Source organism: Berghia stephanieae, chromosome 6 (assembly GCF_034508935.2).
Source record: "Berghia stephanieae isolate SIO BIC M18660-M18661 chromosome 6, UCSD_Bste_1.3, whole genome shotgun sequence".
Lineage (NCBI taxonomy): Eukaryota > Metazoa > Mollusca > Gastropoda > Nudibranchia > Aeolidiidae > Berghia > Berghia stephanieae.
In genome coordinates, this window is record NC_088365.1 from 30,138,289 (window position 1) to 30,151,806 (window position 13,518).

The 13,518-nt window shown below is 34.9% G+C and overlaps 1 protein-coding gene across 1 annotated transcript; it reads left to right on the forward strand.

The window, feature by feature from the left end:
- The first annotated feature begins 9,963 nt into the window (after window positions 1-9,963).
- Window positions 9,964-11,727, forward strand: LOC144975819 (uncharacterized). Its single transcript, XM_078920010.1, has one exon. The coding sequence runs from the start codon at window positions 9,964-9,966 to the stop codon at window positions 11,725-11,727; it is 1,764 nt and encodes a 587-aa protein (XP_078776136.1).
- Window positions 11,728-13,518: the final 1,791 nt, after the last annotated feature.

Genomic DNA, 13,518 nt, shown 5'->3' on the forward strand with positions numbered 1-13,518 from the left:
TTAAAAATCTTGTTAAAAATCAAGGGTAATTCTCTCCCCCGTTAGTTCACATTATTATGATGGTACTCAGAATGATAGGTCATTTGACATTGGGAATCGCCATCTGGCCGAGCTAGTGCCAGAGTCATTTAAGCTCACCTACAGACTTTATTACCTACCGGACCCATTTTGACTCAAAAGATTTATCTTGATCTGTGTTAATTTCCAGAATACAATAGTATAATAATTAAAATGGATGAGTGCCTATTCGTAATAGCCTTTATTTTCCCGCAAATATGGCGGGTTCTCCACTACTAAAGATAAAAAGGAATAGTTTACAAAGCAGATTTCAGCTGTGCCACAGTTTCCACCACAGGATCTCTGTTGGAAAAGGGAGAAACAGGTGGTTACTAGCATTAGTACTCCCCAACCATAAAGAGATGATTTACATTGCGAGAAATACGAGTATAATCTTTTGGTTAAACAAAAACACAAACACAAATACACACACATACACACACACACACACACACACAATAACATTTGACAGCCTCCCTCACAGAAAAGGACTTCAGCCAGATATGGATAAAACAAAGTCGATTTGGTTTTTTTGTTTTGTTTTAAAGGGCTTTACGACGCTTGAATTAATTTAGATCTAGGTCATATCAGCGCCAGTAAAAAAATTAAATTAGATAGTAAAATAGTCTAGATGTACAATTAAAAGGACTTGAGGAAAAAATAAGACAAAGGGGAGTGGTAAAAATAGGGAACAGATGTAGATTCCAAGTGCATACTATCAGTGTACTTAGTTTGATATTACCTAAAAGTCTCACCCAGACACCAGCACAAGATCCCACTAAGAGGACTACAATAGAATGTTTACAAATCATGTGTTTAAAAAAAACAGTACATAACAGAGAAATGATTTACAAGGAGAAAAAAAAATCACCTCCCAAAACTATAACTATACATTCGACTGTTTCTTTCCCAGTCAAGGACTCCAGCCAGGTTCAGGACAAAACTAAGTAATCTCATTCCAAGACAAAGACAGAAAGCAATCGGAATACAGATACATGGGATAGATGACACAACACTCACCTCCCTGCCCAACATGGGAGGTCGGGAATCCCGCCCAGCAAAGTCAATTTACAAGAACAAGAAAGACACAGAGAAAAGAACAAAAGGAAGAGAGATGCACGGCCTTACAAGTAGCCCAAACTAAACGCCACACAGTAATCATTTAAAATGAAATTCAGTCCCGCTATTACAAAATTAGAGGAATTGTACTTTAAACTGATTAATGACCAGAGAAAAAAGATCTGAAAAAGGCGGTGCCATTTGTTCCGTTTGTAACTTTCTGATTAATCAATGGGACGTCATTACAGCCGGAAGAAAACCAGACAGGAAGTCGACAAAGCAAAATGGCCACCGTCTAGATTATGACATCAGATGTAGATTGGACGGCTGCCGTTGATTTGTAAAGCTCAGTTCGTTTAATCTTCCCTCTTTCACTCTCCTTTTAAGTTGAAAAATATTCTTTTAAATTTTCTTGTCTTTGTTTCTAGATTTCAGCTTTATTTTCTAATCCAAATCAGATAAAAAACAAAGCAAAACAAATATATGGAATATTTATATTAATACAGTTTCTTTTATGAGATTTTTCTGCTTAAGTTAAAAGATTTCTCATTAATCGCAATGTTCGAAAAAGGCAAACATTTAATACTCCAACATGACGTTGTGGGTTTATCTTAAATTTACATAAATACAACTCAGTAGTGGTCGTGGTAACAGTAGTAGTAGTAGTAGTAGTAGTAGTAGTAGTAGTAGTAGTAGCAGTACTAGTATTAGTAGTATAGTATGTAGTAGTAGTAGTAGTAGTAGTTGTTGTTGTTGTTTTGTTGTTGGTTGTTCTTGTTGCAGTGGCAATAATAATAATAATAATAATAATAATAATAATAATAATAATAATAATAATAATAACAACAATACTAATAATGGTAATAATAAAAAAATAATCACAATAATAATAACAATAATAATAACAATAGTATTAATAGTAATGATAATAATAACATAATAATAAATAATAAATAATAATAACAATAATATAATAATAATAATAATAACAATAATAATAAATATAATAATAATAATAATAATAATAATAATAATAATAATAATAATAATAATAATATATAATAATATAATAATAATAATGATATAATAATAATATAATAAAATAATAATAATAATAATAATGATAATATAATAATAATAATAATATAAAAATATATAATAATAATAATAATGAAATAATAATAATAATAATAATAATATAATAATATAATAATAATAATAATGATAATAATAATAATAATAATAATAATAATAATAATAATAATAATAATAATAATAATAATAATAATAATAATAATAATAATAATAATATAATAATAATATAATAATAATAATAATTAATATTATTATTATTATTATTATTATTATTATTATTATTATTATTATCATTACTGTTATACTTCTTCCTCTTCCTCTTCTTTCTTATCATTATTATAATTATTAGAATTATTATTATTTTTATTATTATTATTATTATTATATTATTATTATTATTATTATTATTATTATTATTATTATTATTATTATTATTGTTATAATTCTTCTTCTTCTTCTTCTTCTTCTTCTTCTTCTTCTTCTTCTTCTTCATTTTTTTCCTTTTCTTTTTCTTCTATGTTCTCGTGGAAAAAAGTGAAAAACGGAACCTTGCTCTAACATAACAACAGTGAGCGAAATGCTATTGAAATACCAATGAAAACATTTCACGGGAACGACGATTTCAGCGTAAAATCCAATTACTCTGTCAGGAACAGAGACTGTGAAGGGGTTGAGAGTGGGAAGGTGGGAGGGGTAGGGGGCGAAAAAAATAAAACTATTTGAAAGAAGCGAAATAGAATTTGACAGAATTAGATACAGGCAATTTATATGGCCCAGGGCCCAAGGCAGACAAAAACAGGATTTGTGGGTCAAATTGTATTAAAGGTGTACAACTGAAGAGTGAGCACTATGACTTGGCCCTGCCTTGCCCGTTTAAAATGAGTTTGTTGGGTCAACATTTTATTAAGTCGTGCAAATGAGGCGTGAGCACTATGACTTGTGTCCTGTTGCAAAATTAATATAATCATTGCACCTAAGGAGTAGGCCTACTTTACATTGTCATGGACAAGACATGAGGAGAAAAGATTTTAGAGTGAGGGAGAAAGACAGAGAGATTGAGATAGAGAGATAGATAGATAGTAAAAGAGAGACGAACAGAGATAGATAGATAGATAGATAGATAGATAGATAGATAGATAGACAGAGATAGATGGAGAGAAGAGAGAGAGAGAGAGAGAGAGAGAGAGAGAGAGAGAGAGAGAGAGAGAGAGAGAGAGACGCTATTCTATCGCAATATATTTTCTGCCAGATCCAAGCCACCAATAACTACTGATAAAAAAAATAATAAAATAAAACACATTAAAAAAAATAATTAAAAAACACAACAACAACAACAAAACCTAATAATAAATTTAAATAAATAAATAAACTAATAAAAGCAACAACTTCGCTTCATTCCACGGTCAAACCCAACATCTCCTTGGAAGCGCGTTCTACCAAATGAACTTTGAGGACTCTCTCTCTCCTTAAATGTTCTAGGAATGTGAAAGTTTGTATTCCAATTTTACACGTTTTGTTTCTTGAAAGGACAAATTATTAGAGCTGCTTTGTGATATAACACTCGCCTCCAGTCTTGTAGGTCTCTGGTTTGAGTACAACTCTTGGCGGCACAAGGTTGATTCCTTAAAGAAGACTATTTACTTACTTAAAGTTATCTCACCCCTTTAAGATGTAAAATTGAATACCGGGATGTAAATATTGTTTTCTCTGAAAAAAGACCCCCCCCCCAAAGAAACACCAACAAACCCCTGGTTTACAACTTGCGTAATGGCTTGTCCTACATGTTTAAATGTTGCTATAGGCTTGGGACAATATTTGAACATGTTTGAATAGTTTATGTTTTTTCGATAAGTTGAAGAAATCTATTTTTGCCTAATTTTGCCTACTCCTGAAGTTTATTACTGGACTGATTTTTAACTTTGTTAGCTCAATAGGCTCATTCCAGTCTAATTTATTTTCAACGATAGAATAAATATTGAAATAGATAAGTGCTTTTGCGTAATAATAAGCCTTTTAATTTTGATATTAATCCAAATCAAAACGCATTTTTACACAAGTTTTTAAAATGTTTTCAAGTTGAATCTACCAGTAATTTTCATTGAGTTGGAGGTGTGGGTCCAGGAGAAGGAAGAACCTTGTCTGGGCGCCGGTTTGGATCATTCTTGGTCTGGCTACTCATCTTCAGCTGTTCCAGCAGGATTGGATCTAGGCTGGTATCACCTTCAGGGTCATGGCAGCGCACAAGCTCCTGTACGACGGCAACGTGATGATCCTTCTCATAAAGGGGGTACCTTCAGTAACAAGACTCAAATCGAGAAGACCTTTCCACCTAACAAAAATCGCAGACTTCAGTGTGGATGACAACTGGAGAGAAATGTGGAACAGAGAAGAGGAGGAAACATAATTAAAGATCAAACTAAAAGACTTCCTGCACTCAATAACGCCAGGAAATACTGGATTTCCTCAAATCGCATCTTAACCGGACATGGCAGAACTCATCAAATATATGCAGATGGAAACTTGAAAACAGTGATACCTGTCAGAAATGTCAGGTAGCCCCAGAGCCCAGCGATCACATCGTCCTCCACTGTCCAGTCACTAAACTTGAAGGTGGCTATGAAACCGTCCTTAGGGCGAAGGAAGACTTTAGAAGCTGGGTTGACGAAATAAATTTGGAGGTGTTGCCATACGCTACTACTACTACTACTACTACTACTACTACTACTACTACTACTACTACTACTACTACTACTACTACTACTACTTCTACTACTACTACTACTACTACTACTACTACTACTACTACTACTACTACTACTACCAGTAATAAATCATAGTTTCCACGATAGTATAATAGTCAAATAAATAAATATATGTGCGTATTAAACCTTTATTTGACCGCAATTTTTCGGGTTTTCTATCGAGGAAAAAGAAATAATAATAATAATAATAATAATAATAATAATAATAATAATAATAATAATAATAATATATAATATAATAAATATATTAATAATAATAATAATAATAATAATAATAATAATAATAATAATAATAATAATAATAATAATAATAATATAATAATATAATAATAATAATAATAATAATAATAATAATAATAATAATAATAATACGTAATGCACTTTATTCATCCAAAAGGAAATTTGTGTACAGACGTATAAAATGCCGACAATCATATATACAAAAACATAATATACGTAAATATAATGTGGTAAAGAAAATTTGGTAATAGGTATAGTGGTATAGGTATAGGTTAGTAAACCCCGAGTTCAGCAACATAATAGTTAAGGGAAGTAATTGAGAGAAATAAGCATTAATATTTATCTGTCATGAATTGTCTACCTTATACCAACAACTCTTGCTTGACAACAGCATCCTGGGATCACTATCACATTTTGCACAAAAATAAAACACACACACAAAAAAAAAAAAAAAAAAAAAAAAAAAAACAACCCCCCCCCCCCAAATATGTAAAAAACAAAAACAAACAAACAAACAAACAAAATAAAACAAGAAAAAGAGGATGCCAGTCATAACATTTTTAATGTGACTACTCGTGTCAAAACGGTGTTAAGTGTGGACTTATTGAAGGAGTTTGAATGTCAATTGTGTGGTGGGATTGCAATGCAGTGGCATTTATGTCTGTCTAAACAATTCCCCAAGATGGCCAACTATATAAGGCATGGTATTTTCGATCTCACTCGTTATATTGAAGCCAAGGGAGATGATTGAGTAATTACGTTGAAAAGCCTTACTCGCAAGATTTATGACACAATGGGAGATAATAGAAAGTCGAAGTAGTCACACACATACACACACACACACACACACACACACACACACACACAATGCACACAGCTACATCATAGCTGCTTGTCAAAATCATCATCATCATCATCATGATCATCATGATCATGGTCATCATGATCATCATCATCATCATCATCATCATCATCATGATCATCATGATCATCATCATCATCATCATCATCATCATCATCATCATCATCATCATGATCATCATGATCATCATCATTATCATCGTCATGATCATCATCATCATCATTATTGTTCTCACTCATTATTATTATTAATCAGATCATTCTTCTTCTTCTTCTTCTTCTTCTTCTTCTTCTTCTTCTTCTTCTTCTTCTTCTTCTTCTTCTTCTCTTATTATTATTATTATTATTATTATTATTATTATTATATTATTATTATTATTATTATTATTATTATTATTATTATTATTATTATAACTATTACTATTACTATTATATTTATTATCATTATTATTTTTAGATCAACATAAAACTAATGAATATATAACTTTTCTCTTCTATACACTTGAATAGTCAAAAAGACTGAAAGAACTATTCTACAAACTACAGTCAATTGAATGTTGTTACCCCGGACATGTCAATATTGAGCTTTTGAGCTTTGTATTGAGCTTTATATATCCACTAAATGTGCTCAAAGCGCTTTACAAGGGGTCCCTGGTCAACAGCAACATTCAACATGTAGGACATCAATATTAATTGCAATGCAAATAATCCATATCAACAGCAACACCAAAATTCCAGTGATTTAATATTTTGATAAACACAATATCTCTTAAATCCCACAAACACAAGCTAAAGGATCAATAAGAATAAAACAGCAAGTAACAAAATAATATTAAAGAAAACAACGAAAAGATGTTTCAAACAAAAAGTCATTTTAAATCTTTTGATTTCTTGCTTCCTCGCTACCGCCCTCTTCTAGCCTATTATTGTCTCCAATTCTCTCTCTCTCTCTCTCTCTCTCTCTCTCTCTCTCTCTCTCTCTCTCTCTCTCTCTCTCTCTCTCTCACTGTCATTATGGCACTGGTATATTTTTGAATGATTGTAACCCTCCGTCTCAATATGTCATTACATAAAAGTTAAGCAGCCGTTGAAAAGTTACTTTAAAGTTGAAACGGCCAAAAATGCGACAGTTAAGTTCTTTGCATGTAAAAGTCTATATATTCTTATATATATTATATAATATATATATATATATATATATATATATATATATATATATATATATATAGTAGGCATCCTTTCGTCTCGAGAGACGATGGTTTGCGCCCTGTATGGCTTTAGTCTCATCAGTCTTGTTGAGAGCAACGACGGGTGTGACTCAGCAGACCAATCCTTGCATGGCAATCTCTTCCGCAGTTGTTGCACACATAGTTTGACTGTGTGTTTGGCATTTGGATCTGCTGCCTCTCTTTCCTCCTTGCTCTCCTCTCCTTAAACTTCGTCTTTCTCCTCTCCTCACCTCTCTTCACTCGCTCCATCACCGCATATCTCCAGCCGCTGCGGTCGTCAGCAAGCGACTCCCAGGTGTTTGAGTCGATGCCTGTCAATTTCATGTCTCGTTTGCAGACATCATAGAAGCGCAGAGCTGGACGGCCAGTTGGTCGCCGTCCAGAAGCTAGTTCACCGTACATGATGTCTTTGGGTATACGTCCATTGTCCATCCTGTGTACGTGACCAAGCCATCGCAAACGTCGATGGCAGAGCATGAGATGCATACTGAGGGAGTTAGCTCTTTCTAGCACTGCATTGTTAGTGAGTCTGCCCTGCCACCTGATGCCTGATATATAACTATATGTATATATATATATATTATATATATATATATATATATATATATATATATATATATATATATATATCCTTTCTTTAAAAAATATAGCATTGTGGAGAACATTGTGCTTATTTGAGTCAATAAAAAAATTGACACGGCGCACAACTCTACTGAAAGATTTGAAAATTAGAAATGTATTTTTTACAGATAGATAAACAGATAACTTGATTTCCTTTTATAATTTAAAGTCAGTTTGAAAGTTCGTTGAGTCAAACAGATATCATAAAATATGTACCAACGACGACACTTGACTCCCAAAATCAACTAATTTTGTCACTGTAAAAAGTTGTCAATTTGCGTCATCTATTTATGAAATCAAGTATTATTATTACTTCCGTTGTGTTGTTGATTTAGCGGATTTCAGTCGCCATTTTGATTCTTTTTTTTTACTAATAGGGTTAGCTCGAGAGGTTAGTCATAAGTGTTATTAAAGGTGCTAGGGTGTTTGTTTTTCCATAAGTTAAGTAAAGGGGAGACATTTCGAAAGCTCCTACATCCCCAGTATTCTTTAAATTTGTATTTTCACCGTTGATATTTTGTCAGGCATTTATTTATTCAGTTAGTCATTATATAGAAGTAATTTTAAAACTCTAGAACAAACCTGCAGTCCGAGAGTTGTTTTTTTTTCTATTAGGGTTAGCTCGAGAAGTTAGTCATAAGTGTTATTAAAGGTGCTAGGGTGTTTGTTTTTCCATAAATTAAGTAAAGGGGAGACATTCCGAAAGCTCCTACATCCCCAGTATTCTTTAAATTTGTATTTTCACCGTTGACATTTTGTCAGGCATTTATTTATTCAGTTTGTCATTATATAGAAGTATTTTAAAAACTCTAGAACAAACCTTGATAGATTTGTGAAAGTTTAACATTTCCTTATTTGACCATTGTTTTGATTTTCGGCCGCCATTGTGATTTGTTAAGTATTGAAAGGTAGTGCAAAGCAGTCCGAGAGTTGTTTTTTTCTATTAGGGTTAGCTCGAGAGGTTAGTCATAAGTGTTATTAAAGGTGCTAGGGTGTTTGTTTTTCCATAAGTTAAGTAAAGGGGAGACATTCCGAAAGCTCCTTCATCCCCAGTATTCTTTAAATTTGTATTTTCACCTTTGATCTTTTGTCGGGCGTTTATTTATTCAATTTGTCATCATTTTTTCTATTAGGGTTAGCTCGAGATCGGAGGATTTTTTTTATATAAGGGTTAGTCATAAGTCTTATTAAAGTGCTAGGGTGTTTGTTTTTCCTATTGGGGTTAATTAAAGGTACTAGGTTGAATTTTTTCTTAGGGTTAGTTGAGGGAATATATTATTAAAGTTGTTTCCCTTTGTAGGGGCTTTCGGAAGGCCTCCCAAGTAAAGCGTAGTAAAGACTTGGGACGTATTGATATAGATATCTACTGACTGATAAACCAAAAGCATGCCGAATAAAGCATGGCAGCGACGACAAGCACGTCAATTAAAATTTGCATTCAGAACTAGATCTACTAATACTACTACGACTACTACTTCCGCTACTTCTACTACTAATACTAATAATACAGAAACTGCTCCTCAACAAAATGTAGCTCAAACAGTGGAAATTACATCAGCTGCAGATCAAGAACAGGATACAACTACAATACCTCTTATCTCACCACACAACACAGGACGCATGAACAAAGTTTGTCGTTTTTGTTCAGCAAAACTATGGCACGGTGAATCAACCTCGCTATGCTGTGCCAACGGGGAAGTATCACTGGCACCTTTATAACCCCTTCCGGATAATATAAAGAGTCTTTACACGGGTAACGACACAAATTCTAAGCATTTTCGAGAACACATCCGTGCTTACAATTCTATGTTTGCATTCGCCTACTTGGGTGTACACGAAGATTTCTTGCCTCCTGGGATATACTGTTTCCGAGTTAGTGGTACCGTCTACCATAGAATAGGTCATATTCAACCCAACAGTGATAATGATAGACCAAAATTTGCCCAACTTTACATTTATGACACTGAACACGAAATTCAAAATAGGTTTTTTGGAATAGAAGTCTTAATACTGATATTTTGACAACTATATCTACCATCATGGCTACTGTTAGTCCCTTTGTTGAATTATATAAGCATGCCGCTGCAGCTATTGAAGATGCTGGAGATCAAGGGAAGGATATTAGAATGGTGCTGCGAGCAGATTCTTCAAAAGATCTCCGTAGATATAATTTACCGACTGCTTCAGAAGTTGCTGTTTTACTCCCAAATAACCCTATCAACTGTAGTAACCGGAGGGATATTGTATTATACCGCAAATCAGATGACCATCCCAACCAACAGTCAATTATGCGTATCAGTGAAACACATCCTCACTTTGATCCGTTGCATTATGTGCTCTTCTTTCCAAAAGAAGAAGAAGGTTGGGTGCCCAACATTAAATTCAACAGAAAGCGAACCGGTCAGGTCAGTCCATCATTATTCTATGCTTATCGACTTATGGAGAGAGATAGTTTTAATGTTATCTTGCACGGAGGTCGTCTCCTGCAACAATATTGTGTTGATCAGTATGCTAAAGTTGAAGAGCAACGCCTGCAATACATTCGATTTAATCAACAGTCATTACGAGCAGAATTGTATCAAGGACTGGTGGATGCAGTGTATCGAGGTGACGCACATGGAGCTACAGTAGGGACCAAAATTGTTTTACCATCTTCATTCACAGGGGGTCCAAGAAACATGCTCCAATTATACCAAGATGCAATGTCAATTGTTCGCAGATATGGTAAACCAGACTTATTCCTTACTGTGACCTGTAATCCATGTTGGCCAGAGATAACAAATGAACTGCATTCACGACAAACAGCTGCAGACCGACCAGATTTAGTCGCAAGGGTCTTTAAAATGAAATTAGGGGCATTGATGGAAGAGATAATTAAAAAAGAAATTTTTGGCAAAGTCTTAGCATATGTGAAGGCCATTGAATTTCAAAAGAGAGGCCTACCACATTCTCACATCCTGATTATCCTTGATCGTAGTGCCAAACCCATAACTACTCAAGATATTGATAGGTTGGTGTGTGCAGAAATTCCACAAAACAAAACATTACAGAATTTAGTTTCAAAACACATGATGCATGGTCCCAGTGGCCTGGCCAATCCCAACAGTCCATGCATGAAAGATGGCAAGTGTTCGAAGAGATTTCCAAAATCATTCAGTGAGACGACACATACAAATGACTCCACTTATCCCCTGTATCAGAGACGTAATGATGGAAAATCAATCTTCAAAAGAGGAATTGCCCTTGACAATAGATGGGTTGTCCCATATAACCCGTATCTCCTCAGCAGATATATGGCACATATCAATCTTGAGGTGTGCAACAGCATAAAAGCGGTGAAATACATGTATAAGTATGTGTACAAAGGACACGATAGAGTCATGGTAGAATTCCAAGGGGAACAAGATGATGAAATTAGGAGATTTGTTGATGCACGTTATGTTTCAGCAAGTGAATCTTGCTGGAGATTATTCCAATTTGACATGCAAGACCGATACCCGGCAGTCCAACGTTTAGCTTTGCACTTGGAAAACCAGCAGTCTGTAACTTACAGAGAAGGGCATGCGGAAAAAGCTGTAAGGAGACTGAAAGACACCACACTAACAGCATGGTTTAAGGAGAATGCAATAAACCGTGAGGCTAATACTCTACTGTATACTGATATGCCGGAACATTACAGTGGGATAGTAGAACGTGCATTTGGAAGAAGAGACAGAAAAACCGCCTGGCAATCGGTAGAATGTACAGCGCCCATCCAGCAGAAGGGGAGCGCTTCTTTCTTAGATTATTGCTGCAGCATGTAAGGGGAGCAAAATCATTTGAAGACCTAAAGAGATCAGAATTAGGAACATTACACCACACTTTTCGACAGGCCGCGTCTGCTATGGGTTTATTGGAAGACGATGATGAGTGGATAAACTGCATGGCAGAATCAGCATTTGTTGCCTCAGCAAGTCAACTCCGACAGCTTTTTGTCACGATTTTGATCTTTTGCAACCCCACAGATCCTTTTTCCTTATGGAATACTTTTCAAGACCAGCTAGCTGAAGATTATTCTCATGTTGAAAGTATGACTGCTGAAGCTTGGGTTAGTAAGACACTTGAAGACGTTAACTGGCTTCTTATGATTCACAATAGATCATTAAAAGATTATCAACTGCCTGAGCCTACAGAATCATACGCAACTGCCTGTCAAGTATGGGATCCAAATGAGCAACGACAAATTTCTCACAGTCGAAAAATAAAGATGAATCATGACCAACAGTTAGCATTTACTGCCATTTTGGAAGCAATTGACGTACCTGAACAAGATCGGGTGAATAATGTCTTCTTCATCGATGGCCCAGGTGGAACTGGCAAAACCTATGTATATAACACGCTGCTTGCAGAAATCAGAGGTCGAGGACTTTCAGCTACACCTGTTGCATCATCTGGAATTGCTGCAGAATTATTGCACGGTGGTAGAACAGCACATTCAACGTTCAAAATTCCAATTCCAATAACGGATAACAGCACCTGTAGCATCAGTCGCCAATCAGACACAGCTAAGTTACTAAAGAGTAGTTCTCTCATAATTTGGGATGAAGCACCTATGATGGACAGGCGTGGGTTTGAATGTGTGAGCAGGACATTTTGTGACATAACAGGCAGTTCAAAACCTTTTGGGGCAAAGTGATTGTACTTGGAGGGGATTTTCGGCAAATTCTACCTGTTGTTAACAAAGGAAGTGAAGCCGATATATTAAGTGTCACACTTAACAAGTCAATTATTTGGAATTTTGTCACCATTTTTCAACTGAACAAGAACATGAGGGTTACTGATGACAATAACTGTTTTGCAAATTGGCTTCTCCGCATCGGAAATGGTACAGAGCCGGTTTTCAGCGAAAGAGGAAAGTATTCTGTTAAATTACCTACAGCGCTATGCCTTCCTGAAAATGACCCAGAATGCTTGATAAATGCTGTATACAATGATTTGAATCTGAACTTTGCGGATGAACGTTATCTATCAGAGAGAGCAATTTTGACTACAACCCATGAAAATGTTGACAAAATACACGCAGCCGTTCTGTCCAGGTTGACCTCATCAACTGAACAAATTTACCGCAGTGCTGATTCCATTCAAAGTGACTCTGACATCAACTTATACCCGATTGAATTCTTGAACGAACTTACACCTCCTGGGCTTCCTCCACATGCATTACATTTGAAAGCCAACACGTCAGTCATGCTGCTTAGAAATATAAATCCTAAATCAGGCCTCCTAAATGGCACCCGTTTGTTAATAATTAAATTAGGTTCAAAAGTATTAGAAGCCAAAATAATTACGGGTAGTAGAGCTGGCGACATAGTGTTTATCCCTAGAATCAATCTGACGACAACAACGGATTCGGGCTTACCATTTATTCTAAATAGAAGACAGTTTCCGGTACAATTGTCATATGCAATGACAATTAACAAGTCTCAGGGGCAGACATTATGCAAGATGGGGATTTTCTTACCACAACCGGTATTCACACACGGACAACTGTATGTTGCTGTGTCACGGGTCAGAGGCTATAGTGGCTTACACTTTATGTTGGGCCACACAGACAA